This window comes from Dromaius novaehollandiae, chromosome 2 (assembly GCF_036370855.1).
Source record: "Dromaius novaehollandiae isolate bDroNov1 chromosome 2, bDroNov1.hap1, whole genome shotgun sequence".
NCBI classification, from domain to species: Eukaryota; Metazoa; Chordata; class Aves; order Casuariiformes; family Dromaiidae; genus Dromaius; species Dromaius novaehollandiae.
The window spans coordinates 100022288-100047117 of NC_088099.1; the positions used below are offsets into that span (position 1 = coordinate 100022288).

General features: G+C 40.4%; 1 protein-coding gene across 6 annotated transcripts in view; it reads right to left on the minus strand.

Annotated features, from left to right (window-relative positions):
• Window positions 1–24830, minus strand: part of PHACTR1 (phosphatase and actin regulator 1) — a 316301-nt gene that overhangs the window by 65153 nt on the left and 226318 nt on the right. For 4 of the 6 annotated variants that reach the window (XM_064507038.1, XM_064507039.1, XM_026104781.2 and 1 more), the window contains 3 exons: window positions 14826–14906; window positions 6436–6621; window positions 5187–5393 (listed from right to left, as the gene is read on the minus strand). In XM_064507038.1, coding sequence (XP_064363108.1) covers window positions 5187–5393; window positions 6436–6621; window positions 14826–14906 — 474 coding nt within the window. The remainder of the gene's footprint in view (window positions 1–5186; window positions 5394–6435; window positions 6622–14825; window positions 14907–24830) is intronic. The other 2 variants (XM_064507040.1, XM_064507041.1) reach the window with 1 other exon arrangement.

Below are 24830 nucleotides of genomic sequence, written 5' to 3' on the forward strand. Positions count from 1 at the left end.
CACAGAGGTACACAGTGGGAGGATGAAAGGCAAAGGGCATAAGCTGAAACTAAAGGTTCAGAATGGGCATAAGGAAACCCTTTTTCCCCAAGAGGACAGCCAAGCACTGGAAGAGGTTGTTCACAGAGGCTGTGCAGTCTCCCTCCTTGGAGGTTTTCAAGACCTGACTAGATAAAGCCCTCAGCAACCTGGTGTGGCCCCATAGCTGGTCCTGCTTTGAGCAGGAGGTTGGATTAGGGACCTCCTGAGATCCCTTCCCACTTGAACTGTCTTATGATCCCATGCCCTTTGACGTAGTATATGCAATGAGAGGCATTACAAGCTGTCACAAATGTATTCAGTTCCTCTTTAAATCCCATCCCAGGAATTCTGTGGAGTTCTGCATGAGGAAACACTACAGTCTACATGTGCAATAAACAGTGTGGCCTGTTGCAGGGGGCATAGTGGAAATGAGGTGATGTGATTGATGTTCACTGTGAAATTTTGGACAACTAGCTTTTATCTTTTCAGTTCTTCTTTCTGGGAATCACTTGTGACTGAACAGTGGGAGTGTCTTCTCTTACTGCAATGGAGTTTTGAGCAGATTCATGAAGACAGATTAAAACTGTGTTCTCAGAGACTTGCAAAGCAACTCCCATTGACTGCAGGAAGATCTGCAGGCATGTCCTCAGTGAAGATTTCAGTGAAGACTCTGAAATCTTTTGCTGTTCTTCTGCACCATGTGTGCATCCAAGGCTGAGGCTGAGTTTGGAGAACGTAGGCAAAGCATGCTTAGCTTTGAAAAGTATGGCTCTGCATGAACTCCCTGCATAGCCTTGAAGTGGGCTTTAAAGATAAGAAGATTTCCTGCCACCTCTGTGTGCTAGGTCCTCTTCCCCTCCAGTGCTGGGGAAGAGGAGCTGCTTTTGCCCTACACAGTGTAAAGAGAATTTGTCCCCATGTAAATGTAACTTGTCTTCATAAGTGTAGTGTGTCAGAGCAGAAAGCAGGAGGTAATGTGATGCAGCAGGAAACTTACAGATAATGTCATGGGCTCATTTACAAAAGAGTATTCCGAGACACATGTGACTGCTGGGTTCTAAAATACTGTAGAGAATATTTATTGGATAAATTGTAGTTGTAAATGCTTTTATAATGTTACAAGTAACAATGAGCTGTGCTGTGATAATGCAGCAGGATGGTAGGCCCTGTTCTCAAACCTTGTCCTTGGCATGTCCACATTATCAAAAATTACTTCTAGGGACTTGCGACATTTCCTACCCTGTTAAACGTTCACTTTTAATTATGAATTAGTTCTCACTGTACAGCAATATAACTAGAAGGCATAATCTCAGATCCAAAAATGTGCCATGCTTCTTCTCAGAATGATGAATGAAGAAAGTAAGCAAATGGAAAAAGTCTTTCAAAGATTAAATACAACAGCAGAGTGGCCAGATATGACCAAGACTACACCCTAGCGAAAAATTAGGTTAACTTCAGGCTAAAATTCACTAAGGTGTTTCTGAGATCCCAGTTTGGTCACACACATTTTGTTCTCAGATGTTTTAGAGAATTTCACGGCTGACTGATCGTTCGGTTCATTGAATGGCAAATTTCTAATTAATTCCAGAAAACAACATCTGCATTGGTGAGAAGTAACAGCTTACTGAATCAGGACCAAAAGGAGCTTAATATTACTGGGGACCGTTGTCTATTAAGTCAGATTTGACTAGTCTTGTCACTTTTGGCCATTAAAGATCTGATGACAATTTGGAGACTTAAGCCCAGTGGTCCAGCTAAATTTGGTCCCAGATCATTACTCAGTTCCTTCTTCAGTTTCAACCAAATAAGGGGGCTGCAAGTGTTGTCCTTAAATGCCTGTGTGTGGATTGCGGCAAATTCAAAAGATGAAATAAATTCTGTCCATGAAGGTTGTCTAATAATAACCATATTTGAAAACCAGCAGAAGGATGACCAGCAGATAACCGGCCAAGAAGAAATGCAGAGCAGTGAAACAACTTTATTGAAACAGCTAAGAATAGTATTTTTCATCTAGGTCTGCCTGTTTTGTGCTATGAAGAAATCACTTAATCATTAAGAGAGACATATTGCTTTACTCCAACAAGAGAAAAGCTGGAGAGCCTGAGTGGGCATTTCTGTACGTTGTACCTATGATAGGGAAGTTCCTCATGGTGGCAGCTTCATCAAGAGCAGGGAAGATGGTGCGGGGCAAAGGTATCAAGCACACTTCTGCAGCAGCAGTGGCATCACTCCCAGTGGCTGCTTTACAGTCTGCTCTTGGCTCTCTGCATGTGCCTGTACTGTCCTAACCCCACAGTACTGGAGCCTTGAGAAGAAGCATGCCAAGGTTATGTGATTTATACTTGCTAGAGGCAATTCTCTCTTCCTGTAAACTTTAAAACTCATTTTTCATTCTCCCCAAAATTAAATTTCCTCTTACTTGTTTATTTTGGGCCTACTCTTTTATGTGCGTTTCTTACTGAGGAGAAGGCCAATCTTTGCCTTGGCACAGGCAGATGAATGTTTGAGATGGTTCTCAAATGTTTTCAGAGGTGAAGATTTTTTTCTTTTCCATTGCTATAACTTGCTTTAAGTCTTTTGTCAAACTCCTCAAGTCAGTCTTTATGCCCATATTGAAGAACTTTGGCATAAGTTCTCACCAAGGTGGTCATACTCAAAGGAAACTTTTCTTTCCACAGGTTTTTGGATTTAAAATATTTCTCCCTTTTTTTCTCTGCTGACTACACCTACAGTGATTTTATAATATGTTTTCAGTTATATTTGTATAAAATAAATCTGCTTCTATTAAATATAAATCTATATGTACACACGTACATATATATATCTTAAATAGACTGAAGTTCAGAGGCACTTCTGCATCTTCCCATTCAGATATGTATCTGAACCCATCACAAGATCACATCTCCTCTCACAGTCTTCTTGCAAAGATCTACCAGATCTACCATTTACCACTGTCACTCTCCATTAGTCATGCTTGGTATGCCTTAATTTGTCCTTCAACCTTCTCATAAAATCTTCAGTGGAAATGCAAGGAGAACACAAAAGTCTTCATCTCAAACACTAGAGTTCTGATTTTATTTGTTTTCTCACACACAACTTGAGGATGTCTCTGGAGTAATTAGTAAAAGAATAGCATTAATTCTGCTTCTCACTGATAAAGGTGCTTCATTAGGATTGATTGCTCATTTCTAAAGATTATACAAGGCTAATATAATTACCAGTGGAGAACACAAGGCACTGAGCAATAAACATATCCCTGGACCACCAAAGTAAAGGGGCCCTTAAGAATAAGCTGAATGCTTTTATTTATAAAGGTATGTATAAATGAGGCTTTCAGAGCTACCAGAGACAACCATCAATTAGGTTAGGGTCCTATGGCTAAATCTGATCCTTTTTCTTGAGGATTGTGTGTATGCATGTACAAGAGTTTGTGTGTATGCATGTACAAGAGCTTCTTTAGGATCAGATGAGAGACCATTAAAGGCCATCCTGAAGTAAGACAAGTCACACTTCTGTTTCACTCTCACTGGAAAGTCATCACTGTCAAACAATTGATTTAAGCTTGAGACCAGTTCCACTTCACACAAAAATCTGGGCTGCAAAAAAACACCAGAAGCACCTATCCTTTGATTTTTTGATGTTTCATACAAAAGGAAGGCTTGTGAATGATGGCCACTAAGTACTAGAGGGTTATTTTCCTATTCTGTTCCTATTTGTTGTATTTTCTCTGCTGTGACTTCATCTCGGAACAGCTTCTTGCAACTTGGGCAGGGAGTTATGGGAGCTCATAGGAAGCTGGCATTGTCTCCACCTGAAGCCAGTAATACTGTTACCTGCTTTTCCAGGCTGCAGAACTGCCCATTTGCTTTGTAGTATAAGGCAGAAAAAATTAACTGTTATGTGTAGATTTTGGCAGGCAAAAAAGTAAAGAGATTCCACATAAAATGAACAAAACTACACAGAACAAAAATCTGTGGCCATCCAAACAGAAACATGAAAACACTATGTAGAGATATGAAAGAAAACCAGGACATATACTGTCTTAATGAGCACTCTCCTGATTTTATATCTTAAGTAAAACAGGTATAAATCGACAGGAAGAGAGTAATATCTAGCATGTACTAATGTGGACTGAGCATTTCTCACATCAGCGCTGAAGAGACCAGGGCAGCATTAACACCAGAAGAGCAACCCAGCGAGAAGATGGTGAGCTGCTCCAGTACAGACAGAGCTGCACCACACCAAGTTTTGAATCTGGGAATCTGAGGTGCTGCCTCCTGGGCAGCAGCTGCAATTATGAGTAGACCACTCAAAAGGTGCAGACAAAATATATAGGGAACCCTTTTTTGTCAAAAAATGCAATCATCCTTTGCTTCAGTGGCCTTGGTGGCAGACTGGAGAGAGGAGACTCACTAGTCCTCCTTCCACTGGTATCTAGAGCTTTGAATCCCAAAAAAGGGCTAGCTGCCATAGAGTAAGAGATAAACTGCAGCATTGCTCAGGGATGCCAAAATCCCCGTCATGAGGGGAAGTGGAGCAGCCCGTCATCAGCAGGGTGATGGGGCACCCAGTGGGTGGGGAAACACCTGGAGAAGGGGTGGAAAGGGGAAGCAGGTTGGCAGGCAGTACAAGCAGGGAAGCAGAAAGGCAAGAAGCCGTGAGACAGAACAGCCTGTATAAGGATCAGTACAAGCGAAACACGTGGAAAGATATGGGGTGTGTGCAGGGGGACCTGTGGAGAAGCAACAAACAGCAAAATAAATGATCCAAATCCTTTCCCTCAACAACTCCCTTCCCTCTTCTTATTAAATGCGGTTAAATTTACCCTAGTATTTTCCTGATGTTTCCTTTCCCATCAAAGCACATCCTGCAATTTTTGCAGGGATGGTACATCTTAATGAAAAAGAGTGAGGAGGGTTAGGAAATGCAGTGGCAGTATCAGGTAATTACCGCTGAGAGGGAAAGTGCCTAGAAGGGACCATGCTGAAGGTATAGGCTGAAAATGCTTTGTAATCCCTGCCCTAGGTACAACACACACATAACCAGTACACACAATGACAAGTGCAAACAGCTTTACAGAATAAGGACACTGAGAACCTTGCTATAAGGGCAGATTTTTCCTATAAGGAAACAGTGGTGCCGAGGGTCCAGGAACTCCTACTTACCAGTTAAGTGGCTGGCAATCCTGGCAATAGGTTTAGGAGGCAGGGCAGGGGGCTGTTTGAGGAGGGACAACTGTTTCAATGGGGTGTCCTCATGGTCTCCAGGGAAAGCAGCAGATTTTTTGGGGGGAAGTAGCAGGACTGGTTTAGCTGTAGGATCTTGGGACAGGAGGACTCCGGGTTCATTGGATGTGGGGCTCTCTTCAGACACTGGAGGACACAACCACATCATAGACGCAACAACGTTACAAGCAAAGCAGCAGCAGATACAGCCATAGTAAGACATGAAAAGCAGTGCAGCAATGCAGATTAAAAACGACTAATAGCTTTCACTCAAACTTCATAAAACATAGAAAGAAGGAGAAAAAGAAAGACAGAAAAAGAGAGAGAGAGAAAATAACACACATCTACACAACAGGCCAGATTTCCCATTACCTCCGACAGAACTCAGCTTCCTTATGCCAGGCTGGGATGTATTCCCACATCTTGAACACAAATCAAGAGCCTTAAAATGTCACATCTCAGACTGTCTGCCACCACACCTTGTCCAGGATCAGATATATTAGCAGGTGGGCTCTAAATTTATCCTTCCATAACTGTGACAGCACCTTGTGGGGTCTATTCCATTTCCTAGAGGCTGCATAGATGTCCAAGATCGTGGATGAGCAGACCTACCCATCAATTCTCTTCATTTTTCCTCACTGGACCCTCCTCCACAATTCTCAGCGTTAAGTGACGCAGAACGGAAGCTAACCTAGATGATCAGCATTATTGCTGAGAGCAGTGCCCTTCCCTCTCTGCACTGGCTGGAGAGGACGCACGCAGAGCCTTGCCTAGGGTAGTGCAGCTAGCTGGCTGTGATCGCTACTGAAAGTTGAGTAGTGTGAATGTCACCTGTGCAGTAGGTAAAGCGCTTGATTTTGTACTCTAGGCTTTAAAAATATTGTCAGCACCTTGCTCTAGAACTCATTGGCACAGCTGAGAAGTAACAGGATAGAAATCTGTTCTGAAATGTTCACGAAGTGCAGGGACTTTGCTTTATCTCCTGGGCCTGGAGGTTATTCCTATGCCGAGGCAGTCAAAATTTCTTGTGGAGCATCCAATGGTAATTTGCATGCTGTCATCTCTTTCTCCATCAGAAGACCCTGGTCTTCAACACGGATTTCTCAGGGATAGACACCAAATGTTAGAGGTCAAAAACTTATTTCAAACAGCATAAAGTAGCTACATCATCATGATAACAAGATGTTACCTGTCCCATCCATGATCTCTGTGGTTGGGAGCACCTCATATGAGCAGGGTTCCCCGGATGCTGAACCTGACTCCAGTTCTGCTAGGGCTGGCAGGGATACCTGGCTGGAGCTCAGCACTTGCCCAGAGCCCAGAGGCTGCCCATTCTCCAAGGCTCCTTCTTCATTTGGTATGGAAAGTTCCCCATCTGTTCATATTTGGAGGAAAGCACAATGACAACAGAAGACACATAAATAAGACGTAGCAAGATTTTAATATGAAGTCTGCTATCTTTCTTAGGTTGCTTGTGAACCAGGAACCTGATCTGAGACCATGTATCTATGTACAGAAGATGCAGTGATAAGGATCAAAACTATGTGGTTTACATCTCACCAACAGAACTTATGCAGAGCAACTTCTAGAGATGCCCGATTCTGATGTTCTGTCCACAACAGTATCACAGAAGTCTGACAGCATTTCACTTCCTTTAAAAGGGTTATCAAGACTTTGGAAAAGTTCTGCCAAAAGTCAGTATTAATCTTTGGCCTACCCTAGGATAGACATTATGATCCATGATCTAACTGAAAGATTCCTGAGCCTCCTCCATCTCATAGGACCACAAAACCTATTTGTCCCCTGCCTTTGCTAAAGTTGGGAGGTCAGGAATGAGAACAGGCTGGAACTGAAGCTATGGAACATCTGAATTGTTCTCTTCTCTTACACCAATTTTTATGCTGTGAGACATAAGTAAAGTCACAGAAGAATATCCGTATTTTATACACCAGTAAAATCATTACAGCTCCCAGCATGACCTAGAATTTAAGTAAAGGGAGAGAATAACTTTTATAACCAACCAGTATAAGGTCTTGATATTAGTATATAGGAGATTCCACTTAGAAAGTCTGTCTGTAAAATCTTAAAAATATCTCTTCTATCTGAGCAAAAATTTCTGCAACAGCAACTGTTAGTTTCTTTCCTATCAAACACTACTTCACATTAGAAATAATCAGGAACAGAAGGGAGAGCTCATGTCATTCTTCATGGTGTCAAACCTCATGATTTTTATCTCAAAACTTGTCAAGCACAGCACTCTGCTACCTGGAGGCAATGACTACATGGATATCTCAATTACAATTTTATAAAACAAAGTGTTCAGCCCTTATGGTTGTGGACAGAAGCCTGAAAATATAACTGGAATGTGACCTTTAAGGCTAAAAACCAGGAGCCAAATAAAGAGAGCCTTATTATACATTTAAATTATTTTTTTAAGCCAAATTCAGTATTTCAGGATCTGGCTCTTGATTTTTGGGCATCTGTAATTACCATGTACTGCTCAACGTACCAAGCAGAGACATACATCATTCAAGTGAATGAATATTTTCCTCTCACAGGGCTAAGATGTGCATAACACTTTGGAAAACAATACTGAAAAAGAAAAAAAAAGGAACGTCTCATGTAGGCTTCAGGACAAGGCAACTAGAAAGTCTGAAGGTACATTAGCTGATAAGTATTATATTTCTGCCTTTTACAGCTCCTTTACAATGAGTAAAGATGGTCTTCTGTTTAATTTGGAATTATCAGAAACATCACTTTTTTGACTTTCTTGTTTTTGTTAGAGGGTTTTTGGAGAACTAGAGAGCTGTTATGGTACACAGTTGTAACATAACAGACTGAAATGCAAACTGCAGCTTTCATAGCAATCAACTGAGCTGGCAAAAGGTGGCAACATTAATCAAAGTTGAAGGTTTCAGGCAATTGTTAACAGCACAGCCTCATTCTAACTGCTGTGGTCATTCGATGCAAAACAGTGTATTTCCCTAGACAGCAAAAATCAAACACCAGTTCAGCCAGTATTTAAGCTGAATGTTCTCTGGGTTAACTCTTTTGGTGGAAAAGCTATGTATCCTTGTGCTTGCACCTTCTCCCTTTTATAAACACACACATTTACCTGGGTTTGGGACAGAGGCTGCTGTTGTCTCAATTACCTGGTTTCAGAAAAGAGCCTAAATGTTTCTTACAGTTGCCTTGAATGAAAGCCGCATTATCCAGTAATTCAATGCAGGACTAAATTTGACCATAACTGAGAGCAGATAAGAAGTATGCATGATAAAAATCAGTAATATTGATTTGTTTGAGGGATATCGACACATTTTTAATGAAGTGGGATGCCAATCCCAAGATGCTGAGCACCTTGAAATCTTACTGTCTTAAATGGCTTTGTACTTCTCAAGGTATATTCAGCATGTCTTAAGAAGATAGCATTCACATACTCTGTTGAAAGTGTGTTACTACAAAAAAGTAAAATGTGAGATAAAAATTTGGCTTTTACTGTTTGTCATAATAACAAGCACGACAGCTCTCTGTAGTGACAGTATAACGTCTTTTAATCTTCACTCTGAATAGCTCAAATCTTCATTTAGACTCTAAAACTCATCCTTGGATTTGACTGAAATCATCAGACATGACACACAATCATGACCAAAATATATACCCTAAATCTCATCTTATTTAAAGAAGAGCAATGTAAGGAGCTGCTAGAGCACAGCAAACAAATCAAAGATGTGGATACAGTGATCATCTGTAGAGTGAAGAATCTCTCAGTGGGAATTAATCCTGGCTCAGAGGCATGCTTGACAACCAGACATAAAAGAGAAATTAATTATTATTTTTAAACTACAAAAAGCTATTCTGGTTAGCTGAAATACAAATGAAAAGATGCTAGCAATGCAGTTATGAATTATATATGGATGAACTGATTAGTCTTCAGGAAGTGAGTATGACTTTAAAGTTAATTTTGGCATAATGATAATATATATAATCTTCTCACATTTGCTAAATCCTTTGCTGTGTTTTCATAGAGTTTGCTGTTACTTTGTAGAGAATGACTTTCCCTAATTGTATGAGCTTTGATAATGCAGGCTGAGTGTGAATCATCTTGACCTGGATGGGACTAAAGAGAGTAGCTTTAACTCTGCAACAAGAGGAGCATGTGAAGGCTGCTGTTGTGCTAATCAGGAGGCCCAGCACACAAAGAAACAGAACTTTAGAGGAAATTCTTTAATGCAGAGGGCACTACTCAGACACTCTGATTCACCTTAGCATGTGAAAATAACATCATTGTGTGAAAGCCTAGAAATGAGTAGATGATGAGTAGATGTTCAAAAGATGTGGCCCCTAAGCATGGTTTGTACTCCCAAACACATCTGCTAAGTGCTTGACATTTCCACTTTCAGGTACTTTTTGAAAATTCACTCCTGTGAAGCAGCCTGCAAGTGCATCATGTTGACTGGCACAGACCAGCCCTTTTGTTTTTCCTTTACCTTAGAGCTCTGCCTACTCCCTAACGGTGTCCTTTGAACATCTTGGAGTAGGGAACTTCTTGTATGTTTGAAGACTTTCAAGCTCATGTGCTCCTCCCATAGACAAATGGCTAAGGAAATCAAAATTATAAGGAGAACTCTCAGTCCTGGGTTATTTACCAGTTCGTGTTGTCTCCCTCAGTATTCACCTGTTCTCACATAACATCCAAGCAAGTATTCTCAGTGGCAAAGGATAGGAAGGGCAGTGTACATGCATTTGCTTCTCTGCCATGGTCCTCATGGGCTTAGCAATGGAAAACAGTGTTCTTGAATGTGGTGAAGACCTGTGCCCAAGGCTGTTTCCTAGCCCTGGTGGCTACGTTAGCACAGTGGCTAGGCTTCTCCACTATTTCAGTCTCTAAGCAGATCCCCCGACTTTGTGGTGTCCTGTGGGCTTTCAGATAGGCTGGCCTATGGATGTCTTCCCTGCTTCTGGAGGAGTTCAAAACAGTACGGCATATCATTGTGCTGCAGCACAACTGGTTCCCTGGTGGCTACCATGCCTTCCTCCTCACTGCGTTACTGAGGCCACTTCTCACTGAACAGGTGCACACGTACCTATCCTGTGCACCACAACCTGCCTAACACAGGAGTGCAGCACTTCCACTCTGTGAGTACATCGCTCACCAAACATTTCCAAATCCTGATAGGATTTAGGGATGTAACCAGAAACTTAGGCCTAAACCCTCATTTTGATCACATAGACAGTAGAAAAATAGAGTTCATAAAGGTAAAGACTGCCCATGCTTCCTTGAAGAACCATTGCCTCATCATCTCTGAAGCAAGCAATCAGTACACGCATATTCAGAAATTCTCACTATCTCATCTATGTTCAGATAAAAGAAAAGGCATCAAAATACTATGATTAGGTTTAGTTCTACGATCAGTACCACAGAACAATGAACAATTCTCAAGACAGATGCTTTTGAGATGGTTGCAGCTTACTTTTCATGTGAAAAACAAAGCCGTTCATTTAAGTGCTGATATTCTGGATGCTTACCCAAACAGAAACTTTTGAAATGTGCCTAACCAATAAGTTAGAGTCATATTTGCTGACTTTAACGCTGCTCCTGGGGGAGTTCACCCAGTGAAATGCAAATGTGACTGCTCAAGGAAGCATCTTTAATTTCAGCTAAAAACTACATAAGAAGCCAAGGGATAGTCACAATGTGAGTCTATATTGACTGTGACTTAATGAGGACCACTCTGCAGAAGAATCAACAACACTGTAGATGTGTCTGGCTCTTGGATATTTGGGAATGGATCTCTAGCTACCTATCAAGCTACTTTCTACCCAAACAGTGTGAGAGGAAGGCAGGTGTAAAACTATACCTTTGGAATAAATGTATTTGATAGTGTTTTGCAACTTCACAGACAGGCTGCAAGACAGTGGAGAATCACATCTGTGCATGAAGATGGAGAAATAATTTAAAGATTTACTGTCAATGATTAGGAGAAATGAGAGTTCTTCAAAGTGCTGTGGTATGTTCTGCACTGTGGATGAAAGTTACATTTTTAACCTCGTGGCATTGTTTGCTCACAGACTATTAGAGCAGCAGGCATCTAATCAGATACTTTTTCAACATACTATTTTTCCAAAAGTACTCAGTAGTTGGAAAAAATATAACTGTTGTTTATATTTTCATAAGACTTAAGTCACAGAACCCCTGAAAAGAAAAATAATAGAAACTTATTAGGCCGTGAGTCTGGTCCTTGCCAAGAAGTGAGCTCTCTGCAGCTCAGTCTGGAGTGATTTCACTAGTTTAAGCAATGGGAGGTGATAAAAGTGTTCCTTGTTTCCCAAATAAAGCAGCTGGACTTCAGCGACTCTCTCATGTGTGAACACTGTGACTTACAGTGCTTTGCTAACTTTCACCTGCAGGACAACACAAAGTCATCTAAGAAGTCAGCAAATCCTGAAGCAAACATGCTAGGGTGCCATTTTAAACATGGGGCAGGAACTAGCTCTCTAACCTTGTTTTTCTTGGATAATATGGCAAAAAGAGTACTATGCACACTGCAGCTCCAGAACTTTTGTTCCTGGGTCTATCTGTCCATATTACATTTACTTTGATCTGCATGGATTTTTCAAGAAAGGAGAAGGCAAAATTACTCACTTATAGACTGATCCTGTCTGCTTTGTCCTCCTCTTATGAAAGAGGGACACAGATTTAACATATTTTCTCCACATATTTTCTGTGCAAGATGCCTCTTGGCATGGAAGGTGCTACCCTCATCAAATAAAGCCTTCTTCCATGAAGTGTTAATGTCTACTATGTTTCCTTGTAGTATTAGAGAAAAGTTATTTAACAAGGAGAATTACATGGAAAATGTTACTTCCATTTGAGGTTTGCTGTGAGAGGTAATAATATCCTTCATTAGTACTACTCTTGGATTATTATACCAGCTGGACCAATGAAGGAAATACTGCTTTTGTTCTAGAAATCTTGCCTTACTTATTATATTCTTAGATATTAAAGGTACATCATCACTACCCGTGTACTGTCACTTTCTCTTCTGCCCTACTTCTTTCTTTCAAGGAGGGGTTCCAGTTCTTACCTTCCTGTTTTTGCAACCAGCAGGATATAATGTGGGGATACTGGATAAGACGTCCAGCTGCCTTGGGTCATAGTTTTCCTTTTAGTGGCACTTGACAATAATAAAGCCCAATGTCTTTGCTTTTTGCACTGGAAATAGGGAGAAGAAGGAAGTATTCCATGCTAGCTCTTTCCGATATGAAAAGGTGAAAAATAACTACAAAGAAGGAACAGATTTTTTAAAGTTTTTTTTTTTTTAGATGAGGATCTCCAGACAACTTATCATCTACTTCACAAGGTGACACAGAAGATTACGAACTATAGCATTATTTGACAGATGGAGGATGCAAGCAGCCAAGAAAATAAGCATCTAGCTGAAAGCCTTGAGATGCTTAAACACCACAGATTTTTATTTCTTGGTCTTACGTTTAAAAATTTCCAAAAGTGATGGAAATCAGGGTGGGCAGGATGGAAGGGATCAGCAGTAGCCTCCTGGCAGGGTCCCTGACCTGAAAGATCTTATGACTAAAAACACCCAAACCCTGTCACATTGTTTAGATGTAGACTGTGCTTGCTTTTCTTCCTCGATGTCTCTTGACCATGAAAAAAAATTGAAAATAGAGAACGAGTTCATCAGCTGAGATATTAGAAAGCTCCATTCAGGCAACTGTTCAGTCTTTTTAGTCAAATCCCACACTACACTCTCAAAAGACTTTCCATAAGATGAAAGGATAGTGCTTTTATTTGAGATCTACTCCTTAATTTTGGAGCAAAAGAAAAGATCAACTAGGAATCTATACAAAGATTAACTTTTCAAAAGTCAGTCGCTCAGAATTGCTGGGAAGGAGGATCATAGCCAAAAGAAAAAGGTCAGGAAGCAGACTGTGCAAACTTTGGATATCTCTGAGCTCTGCCATGCTCACTGTTCCACATGTGCACGCAGTGGAGTCGTCAGCAGTTCATTCTCTGGGACAAGTCTGCAGCACTTTGGTATGGGAGAATTTCCCCAACTTTCATGACAAATGTCAGGAGCAGGCTGCCTGGGAGGGATTTTGCCTCATGCTGCCTTTATGTGTGCATTGGGACAGGTCTGAAGCAGATCCCTCTGTGACGCAAGGCAAGGATGCCAGAGGTTGCACCCCAGATGGAGGCTGTGCTTCTGTGGGATGAGGCTGGCTTCAGAGCACCACAGGGAACCTTGGCACCTAAGGAAGTGGCTGAGCTGCCATCTACCGCCGGGGCTCCCCGTGGCAGTGACACACATGGGTGTGATAGCCTGCGCTGTCTGTCACCCGCCACAGGGATGCCTATTTCATGGCTGCATGTTTGATACAAGTCACAGTCGAGAACATGTAATATCTGAAGTAGTGAGAATAAGAATGGCAAACCTTTTGTCAGGTAGTCAAAACCTTTTGTCATAGTAGTTGTTTCTACTATGAAGCTGCACCTTTGCATGCCTCCAAAGGTAGAACGCCATAGTGAAAGAACAAGTACTGTTACATATAAAGAAGCATCTAAAATAAGTGAGGAGTAAAACCCATACAATATAATGACAACCAGCAATTTCTTTGGTTTTGCAATGTTTCTTCATTTTTTTGCAATTAAAAAAACAAACAGTTTGGGTAAGTTTTTTAATCAACTCTCCTTTCTCAATGAATGAGACTAAAAAAGTATGTAGCAGATTTAAAGGGTCCAGACTTCATGAGGCAGACTCTACTTCTACAGTCTGTGCAAGTTCATAACTTCTTTTGATTTCTAACAGGCTTTGTACGTGTTATGTTGTTAAAGACTTTTAGACTTTGAATTAACGAGGCACTTAAGCACATGCCTAAATTCTACTGAAATGAAAAGACAAGTACAGCGCATCTTTATATAATTTGCTGAGTTCATTACCTTTGTTACTGACAAAGGATGCGGCAAAACAAATAAAAGCTGTGGTAAAGATTGACACATACATAATAGATGTCAAATATTTATTGCTTTACAGATGTAAAACAATGATGTTTTGCAAAAATAATACATTAGCAACTCAATGAATTATTTATCCTGAACAAGGAATCTTTGTTATGGGTTTTGAGCTGTTTCAAGGGAATGTGTTCTGTGCTTATCACAGTATCTAATCCTTTAGAACATATCCCTTTTCCACAATAGTTAATCCCACAGTGACTCAACCAGAAGAATGATAGCAAAGGCAGGTAGAGACCCATTTCGGTTTCCCGCAGTCTGGAAGACTTGCTGTTCTGCAGCAAGTGACTCCTGCACACTGCTTCGATTTGTATTTCTACTGCTTCGCACCTCTGTTTAGTTCTCAGTTTTGTTTACTATGCAGCTATCACATTTACCCAAATGTGACGGCCAGCTCAAGCTAAAATAAAGAGAGACCTTTGGAGACCTTATTCTGTATGGTCCTGCAATTCAGGAATGTACTCCAAGTTCCTAATGTTACACCAGTGTAAGGTCTGTCCATAAAATTATATGGGATGCCAATTTAATGTTGTGAAAAGAAGAATGCTTACCTTTGTCAAAGATTTCCTTCAGCACTCCTCGTTTTATAAGCTCCTCTCTGCTTTGCCTCATTGATATCTTTCTCTCCAAAGCTGTAAGCAAAGGAGAAGGGTCAATATAAATGCAAAATAAGAGAAATGATCATTTTTAAGAGGCTGTATGCCTTTTAAAGCATTAAAAAAAAACCTTTTAAAGCATTTAAAACAATTTTTTTCTCTTATTACCCTCAGTGGCAAATTAGTGTCTGAAAATACAGGCTATTGGTGCTCCATACAATCCTGCTTGCTGTTGTGGCATGGCTGTTATTGATGCAAAAGGATATAGGCTGACCTATTTGAGTGCATGTTTGTATTCCCATCGCTTAATTTGCACACATGATCCAAGAGTTTCTGTGGAGAATTAGAGACAGTGAAGGGAGAACAAGTAGTTAATGTACAAGCTGGAGAGGGAAAGGTAGGAAAGAAGGCAATATGAAAGATCATTGCCCTTGAAAGACATGGTCACAAATTGTCCCCATGCCACAGAAGAAGACTGGCACCTCCTTTGGGCCTGAAGACAATGGCTGTTTGCCACTCAGTTCAGCGAGAGCAGAACAAGATGTCTGGGACAGTGCGAAAAATATCTGTTTAACAGAGTCTTCTCCTGCCTGTGGGACTTTTCCCTGAAGACAGGCGATGAGGTGAGTGAGGGAAAGTCCATGAGGGCCACTGTAATTTACACCAGGTCCCAACCCCCTGTGCCTTGTATTGGCTGCCTGGAGACCGCGGTCACTGGGACAGCAAAGTGATAGAGAATGAAATTTCATGTTTCTTTAGTTTAGCAGTAATTAAAACAATGTCCAATTAACCAAAACACCATGAAGGGCAGGCATTTCAGGCAAATCTCTGAAGGCAGCCAGCGAGGGGCACAAAAAGCGATGTGCTGGCGTGGCTGCGGCTGTGCGTGCTCTGTGAGAAACTAGCCCGCGCTTGCCAGGAGAGAGGCCATGCTGGGCAGGTCGCTTCTGCCATATGCTCCCCTATGAGATGCAGCACGCGCACACAGACGGACGGGGACTTGGCAACTCCTGCCTGCCAAAGGCGAAAGGGGCTCCAAAACGCTTTCTCCTTCCCCGAAAACATGAGAAGGCAACCGTTTCTGGCACGGCTGCGTGTCCACACTGCCCTCTGGGACACAAGATACTTGGGCAATTAGATATGTTTGTACAGACACAGTGCATTCATCGCAACTTATTTGCTGTCAGATATGTCCTGCTTAGCATGAACAAGACCAGCCTAACTCTGCTATAAGCAGTGCTCTTCTTCATGGGCTAAATTTGTGTCTCTCCATTTTTAAAGCCAGTTTGGATCAGGCAACCCCGAGGACACAGAAAGCCAGCTGCTACAGTCAGCTGCTAATAAAAACCACACTTTCTCCTGAACACAATCTCTGAACTTCAGCTTCAACTAGGATTTTAATGGCTAGTCTCTTTGCTGAGGTAAAAGGCCTCAAACCTGTTAGCCAGGCACATTGTGCAGTTTTACTTCCCTGGCCCTTACCACGACAGCCTTTGCTGTTAACAGGCACAGCATTGTGCACAGCTGCCTTAGCCCCACTTTAAGAAGTGTGCTAGGCACCTCGCAGACTTTTAATGAAACTTAGATTTCTGAGTTTCTAATATGCTTTTGAAAGGCACCCCAGTCTGAATCCAGAGTCACGTTGTAGACTGTTCCCCAGTCTAGGTTTTACCTGAGTCTAGGCAGCCTTGTTCTGGTACGGCATTTAAAGCTTTTTCCCTTCTTTAAAAATACCCACCATCACCCTCTCCAAAAGACCTAACCAATCTACAGTTAACTCTTGATCTTTCTCCCACCAAAGGAATTGTGAAAACCCTGCCTGACTTTAAAGAGTAATTTGGCCTTACTGAACACCTTTCTCAATAGATCTGAGAAGTTGTAATTTCCATTAGTGTAAGCAGTGAACAGCGTTCAGTCTGTCCGAATGTGTTGTTGCGTGGGAAATCAAGTCGGATGAAACAGCAGCAAAGTAACAGTCCCTGCTTGTAGGCAGCAGCACTGTTCACAAAAGAGGTCACAGGCAAGTATTGCTATTTCTATACTTTACCTGAAGTAGCTAAGTAACAGTTCCATATTTTACACACAAATCCAACCACAGGGACACAAGAACAAACCTTAAGCTGTGCATGCATAGATAGATTTCCATGTAACACATCAGCCTTTCCTATACCATTTGCAGGTTAACTGAGAGACAAAGGCTAAAAAATTTATGGCCCCCACTAGGTGTGCAGCTTGTGTCATGCAAGGCAACTGCTGAGAATATGACCGTGTCTGCCCATTTTATACGGTCACTGACACCCACACGGGTTCACTGTCTCACCCTCTTATCTGGTCAACAGCATAAGGATGGCTACCTACTTCATGGCTAGCAGCTCCCACCACATTATTAAAGTAGTGGCAGGAAACACTGCAGTTTTGTGGAGTGAAGCTAGTACTTCTGGGGGCTGAACACTAGACAAGGCGAGCAGGATATTCTGAAGAAGGATAGGATGACCTTCCCCAAAACAACACTGAGAAAGACACTCAAGTACAGAGCAAGAGTTCTCAGATTCACATACTATTTTTGCAGTCTAACAGAATTTTGAAGATAGAATATATATTTTTGGAAGAATGTATATACATTAGTTTCCTCATATACTCCCTTTGAGTTTTAATCAGCTTCTGCTCAAGAATGACAAAAAAATTCTCTTATTTGAGGCTCGGGCTGAAACAATTTTTTCAGTTTCCAAATCCCTTCTAAGTACAGGACTTGAAGTATTAATTATTTTCCTTACTAAGCCAGTTTAATTAATGAGATATTTAGAGGAAGGGCTTGCTGGGCTAAGAGGAGCACTGAGTGATAATAACAGATGTTATACTAAAACTAGGGAACATGCTGCTTTCCTTTAATACAAATCCTCTTCCCAAACAAGTCCTGTACATTTAAATGCATAAACTGCAATGCTACTGCTGGATAAGCTGAAAAAAAATATGAACATCTAGATGCAGAACTCATTATCATCTAACAGCTTGAACAATGAAACGTTTCACTCTGTCTAGGTTTCTCTGACAAAGGCTGCTAGTTCTTTTACGAAGGGGTTTTTTTTCAAGCAGAAAGCTGATATGGAATAAATTCATTCACTCTCCACTGAGAAGAAATCCATTCACAGCAGAGGATAAATAAAAACCTCTGAATTAATCTTTGATTCAATAGAACCTTGTAAATTCTGTGATAGGGAAAAATTAAATATAATTAATATTTAACGAAAGACTCATTACTTTCTTGGCGATTTTCCTTGGTGATTAACCAAATTTTATTCATCTGTACAGTATTCCAGGAGATTAGAAATAAGCATTAAGCCTCTTTATGGGGACTACTCATACAAGGAACAGGTTATCTTAACAAATTCATCCATTCTAAAATAAATTTTATTACTAGTTACTAGTTTCTAGAAGTGAATATATGTGTATTTTATGATCTCAACATACAGATTTTGCTACTGTGCTCTGCAATATGCTGTTACTTTTAAGCTCTGATGAAGAAACACTGGGAAATATTTTTATTAATGTTTCTGAGCTAGTGTTTCTGAACTCTTCCCTCAGGAGCAGCACCCCTCTGCTTTTCAGGCAGAGCTTTTGTCTGTGGCAGGCCCATTAAGATCAGTAAAGCCTCGACAGGGTTACGAGGATTTCCTGCCCCTTCATTCTGGAAATCACGTACAGTTTTGCCTTTATTCCTTTAATAAGCTGTTGTGCCCTATGATGACAGTGACTGTGGGCTGTTCCACCAGCTGAGAAGGTGAAGCACACAGCTGCCTTTGCGCCAAGCACTTCTGCTGCTCCATTAAACAGCCAGAGAGGCATTCATGCAGTCAGGACATGTAACCTTTCTGGCCCTCCTACCCTTCCCTCCAAGATCAAAATGTCACAGATGAGCTCTTCCAAGATACATCTATACGGGAATGAACTGTTCCCCTTTACATAACTTGTCATATGGCTGCCGAAACCAAGGGATGGACTAAATAAACGAGTCCTGCCCTTTCTTCTCATCTGACAATCAAAACTAAAACCCAATCTGCACTAGTCAGTTGAATCCTAACCTTGCTTTTTTCTTAGGCTGCCCTTGGCCTTTGTCGTAAAGAACACTGTGGGATGTTTTGCATGAATTCTTCCTTTTAAAGGCCACTGTAATTTTCATGATGATTTTAGGAAGCAAAGGTCATTACAGGAATGGAGCTTAGAGCAGGAACTCTCTGGTGTGTCAATTATATTTGAACTCAACAGTTAGAAATTTGCTTTGCTAATATTTCTAATCTGAATACTTAAACAAATGAACAACATTGCACAATGTGCAGATAAACAACCGTCAACATTTCCTTTAGATTTGAATGGAAGGAGAGATCTTCAGATGTGATGGACTGTGTATCATAACTTGTTACAGTATCTGGAAACTTTTTCTTCAACTAGGTAGAATATCTTGATAACCAAGTCAAATGGGACCCAACTGATATAAATCTTTACAGTGTGGGCCTTAGCCTCTGAGTTGGCTTCCCTTTACAATAAAAGTCATTCCAGGGCATGACTGACCTCAGCCTAATGTAGGCATCCAAAACTGGTGGGAAGAATTGCACCAGGAAGTGCCTGATAGTCTTTACAGGCCTTAAGAGAAACTGTGGGTGAGGAGGTGAGATAAAAGATGCCTGAAATTAGAGCTGAATCTACTCCTGAAATCAAAACTGACTAAGAGGATAGTTTTAAGGAAAGAAATACTGCTGTAGATGAAAGACTTAGACAGAGTTGAGGAAAACGTGGGTGCGTCAGCTCACACACAGCTCCATTCATTTTGTGTTTGTTTCAATACCTGAGGCATGACACCCAGCATCTCTGCTGTGAGCTTGGGGTTTGACTAACACCAAAATGTAGTTCAGCTGAGATAACTGCGGTGCTTCACTAGTGCTAAATACGAATTTTGCTTGGCTTCATATGCTCATAAATCTCTTATAGCTTGAGGGAAGGCAGAGTATTTCAAAAGGTTTTTGAATCTTTGAGATGTAAAGTTCCTTACAAAAGTTTTGGGCCTCTGTAATCTCACCCTGGGTTTACTTGTAACAGTACTGTCTACAAAATATGACTCAGATTACTACCTACAAAGGATTATCAGCATTTCTTCTTTTGTGGTGCCTACATACAACATTTCTTGTTCTGACTGTAGCCTTGCATTCCCATTCTATAAGACTGCAAAGTAAGTGAACAGCACTAGGGAAAAGATATGAGGTTATTAAAAGTTAAGCATGTTTTTTTAAAAATACTTGGGCACATACAAATGACAAAATTGGGCACTGCATCTCCAAGTCAGGTGCTGCTTCACTGGTTGCCAATATCAATACTTTCAGTACAGGAGTTGCTGGGAAAAATTCCGTGGCATGTGCTACAAGACAAACTAATATGACAACAGGAACAAAAACACACAGTGCTGATGCAACACTGGATGAGTAACGCAAAACACTTCAGAAGCGAATCGATATCATTATCATCATTATACAGGTGGCAAAGTGAGGCACAAAGAAGTCGAAACACCTTGGTTTTTGTTACCTAGTAGATCAATAGCAAAGCGGTGACAGCAACCATTCTGTGGCCAGTGGCCAAGGCACTAGGCTACAAAATGATCCTTCTAGACTTAAAATTTGTTAATCTATAATTACAATAAATAAGATAACAGGAAAAAGAAGCCAGAACAAACTCTATTGATTCTCTTTTAAGTAGAATAAGATTTATTTTAGATTATGATGACTTAAAACACAGAGAAGATCCCATCAGGCCATCTTGCTTCCATTCAAATTCAGATCAACTCAAGCAACTGGTTTATCTCCAATAAGAAGCACTGGACTAGCAGCATAACAATTCTAGCTAGCTTGTATAAATATCCATACTCCTTCAAGAATGCAGGATCAAACCACAAAACCCCTAGTTACTAACTAAGATAGCTAACTGTTACCTATAGGTGAAAACTGAATTCTTTCTTCCCTACTCATGCAATTTGGCAAAAAAAAAAAAAAAAGAAAGTAAAACTGGGGAAGAAGCTGAAATCAATCTTAAGAAAACTGTAGGTTTATACTGATCATTACTACATGTAAAGTAAACTGCCAAAGGGAAGAATCAGGAGGAAAATGGATGCAAAGTCAAATCCATCCATAAGCATAGAATTGAGCTGATTAAAATACTACAAACCACATTAAGCAGATAGGATTGTGATAAAGTAATAGAATTCGGAAACGCCGCTTACAACCAAGAATTCAGCAAACACAAAGAATCCCAGAGAAATAAAATTTGAACAACTCTCTCTAACATCCAAAACAACAACTAACAACATCTCTCTAACAGAAGGAACCGAACTGAAGAAATCAGAAATCTAAACCAAGACCAGATGGACTGTAAATTTTTCAAATAGAAGGTTTGAAAAAAATGATCAAAGAAGCTGCTTTCCTAGGAAAATGACTACATTTCAAGCTAGCTCCAAAGAAACTCAGCATAATGGATTTCACAGGCCAAACTAAGGAAGCCTGGCAGAAGATGGATATATGAAGATGGAAATAAAATATGAAATCTTGAGAAATTTAACAAAAGGTGTGCTTGAAAAAAAGAGACAAAAAGAATGTAAGTGAAAAGAAAACAAGTCTCTGGACTCCTGAAGAAAAATGGTGTCATCCTCAACCACCTAGCTAATAAAGAGCAGGGCAGAATTCCAGTGTGTCAATGAAATGTGATGGTCATAGTATGGTCAAACAGTGTTTTGGAAAGACTTGTACTCTCATCCGCTTTCTACATAATTGCTTTTTTTCTCATGTTTGAGAAGTACTGTACAGCAGATTAGGAAGCCACTCAGAAAGCTGAAAAGAATATGGAAAAAAAAGTGAATAAAAGACAGTCCTTCTGTCCTTACCTCTGAACTGCAGCACAGCATTTATATGAATTCTTAGATATACTAGGTAAAGGACTGGAAAGTTGAGCCACTGGTATGCACTGCTTTCCACACAACTTAATGAAAAATGAGGATCTGTGGTTTAATTAAAGAACATTTCAACACGGTAACAAACCATATCTTAGAGTACACCTGCCCTATAATTACAGTGTGATTGCAGCACAGAAAGCCATACCCTGAGCATTCTCCTTACATATAGGGCATCAAAAACAGTAAAGAGAGGGAAGTACTCACCTAGCAGACTAGAACAGCCTACGTGGAAGTCCATACTGCTACCACCACCCTAATTAGCTAGATTAAAGCTAACCTGAATATGGCTATGCACTTCCTACTGCAATGAAGCTATGTCCTAAATGCCAGCAGAAGACAGCTGACCTAACTCTCGTGATAGAAGATCCATCCATCTTTTCGGATGGGTCACTAGTGAGTAGGTAAAGCATTGACTTCATCTACAATTTGGTCTTACAACATGCAGAAGTTCTATAGCATCAAAGAAACACTAAGAATACAGCTTCTATTCATCAAGCCTTTGCAACCAGACGAGACTAGTGACATCATCTGATATTACTATAAAGATACAGATTTGTCGGAACATCACCATCAGCTTTACAGCCCAAAGAACTATTGCTTTCCGTAACCGACTCAAATTGCTTTAAGCATCTTGAAGTCTCAGATTTCTGTATGCACAAGAAACAGCAACTATGCTAACAGCAAATCAGCAAACAGCTTGATGAAATATCTGCAGTGTGTTTCCCTTACTCTGAGATGATGGCACCCAAACAGATGATACTGCAGTAGGGACTTGCAGTGTCATCTGTAATGGTAGAAAAGTATATTTGCAATGTTCTGGTACACAACAGTGCAAGGGTCCGTCTTTAAAGCAAAAACTAAACATTGACATGGTCAGCATTCCTAGAATGAGATAACACCCCTTGCGACTCCCTGGAGCTGAACAGAATTCTCTCCAGAATAGCGTTTACACATAAGATATAAATAACCAGGCAAACTGCCACTTTTGGATGTGCTCCTCATCAGACAACACACCCAGATGGCAAAATACAGAGCACAATTTACAGAAACAAGTCTAATAGATGTCAGGAAACTGGATTCTCCAGGATAACTTTTAGAAGGTGAAGGAGTCAGTTTTCTTGGTATAGAAAAAAGAAGAAAAATACCAAGATAAAAGCAAAACAACAGCAGGCGGATGATGTACAGGGGTGAGGAATGCTTGGCCAGACAACCAGGAGATGACAACCAAGTTACTGGCCAGTATTTGGTCTCCTTGTTTGCCTGAGATGATCACTGTCCGATGATAGAAAATACTGCTTTACTCAGTAAGATGAGCAACACCACAGCCTTTGGTATCGTAATAGTGAATTGCTATAGCATTTGCTTTACAACTTCAATTTACTTCACAGCTACAACTTTACAAGCATATATAATCTGGTGCCCACAACCAGATTGATGGGTAAAAACAGTGCATTACTGCCTAATGAAGTCCCACTTCGGCTGCAATGAAGAAACATTAATCTGCTGGACGCTTCTGCTTCACCAAATAGGGATTTGGTTTTACTTAAAAAAATCTCTGCACAGTAAAACAAAATGATGCCCAGAAGTGTGTATTTAAAGACAAAACACTGTTGGGGTTCACTTTAAGAAAAAGTTATTCCACTTATTACCTGCAATAATTAGTATGTAGCAGCCTCCCAAATAGAGAGACAAAGCAGATGGGTAGGTGTGCATCCATGTCCACATACACACCTATTTAAAATAAAAGCTACAAAGCATAGCTTGCGATACTGACATAATTCCAAAATTGGCTTAGCACCTTTTTGAGAGAGAAGCTGTTAGGATTTCAAATACTTCTTGGAAATGTCACTACTTATGCACATCCAGAAAACCTCAACTAAGCACACACAAATTAAAAATGTATTCTTTATGAGAATGAACTGGCATTATCCCCTCAATACAGACCTCTGTAAGGAGCCAAACAGGAAATCATTCATTTAATACTTGATTATGGGAATGATTGAATTACAGAGCAAAAGATAATTACTCCAAAATAAGAAGATTCCCGAATTGCAGCTGTCACATCAACCAGCAAGTAGCTTTGGATGATATTTCCTACTTGTGCAATGGCACTGGCTGGTTTGTACATAATAGACTAACATTGAAATAAAACAAAAGTGTCTTTAACAGCATTGTCTTATCACCCAAAATAGTGCAGTCTGCTTTCTGTTTTGGAAGCTGATGACAGTTCAAACTACAGTAATGATGTGCACATGCAGTTTCAGTATGTTTTAGAGATTTAGAGTCTTGCTCTGATTTTTTTGCTTTTCTTGGCTGAAACAATAACTTTCCCAGTGAAACCTTCCCTGATGCATGACGGTCTTCTGGAATCAACAGACCAATAAAGGACGAGATTGGGATCTCAGTTACAATAACATAAAACCAGAAGAGTTTCATGAGAATTTCACCTAACAGCCCAGCACGCACTATCCTGCCCAGTAGTATGAATTGTCCCATTATTTCCATAGCAAGTTCATTTTTTAAAACCCAAGGATGACAAAATAGATTTATCCTCCTCTTCTGCAAATATGATGCTAAAGTTATCTGAGAAAATACAGCCTTTTTATTATATGTTACTTTTGTGTTTATTAAGAGTGCACAACATAGTTACGATTCTTGTTTAGGATGGTGAGACAGCGGTAAAGATACCAAAGGCAGTTTAGACAATAACTTATTTGAACAGAAGTTGGTAGTACTGATCTATGAAGAAAGTTTGGAAAAGGACAGGCAGGAAGAAATGAAGTAAAAGAGATATGATAACATCCTAGACATTTCTTATAATATAATCACATTATAAATGCAGATAATATTGTATAAAGTAAAGGTATAATTGCAGTTTGATATCACAGCATTCCAGTGTAAGTGTCCCTACTGTCCAGAACTTCATAAAGTTTATCTGTTAAAAATGCAGAAAACCAACCTGAGAATTTGTA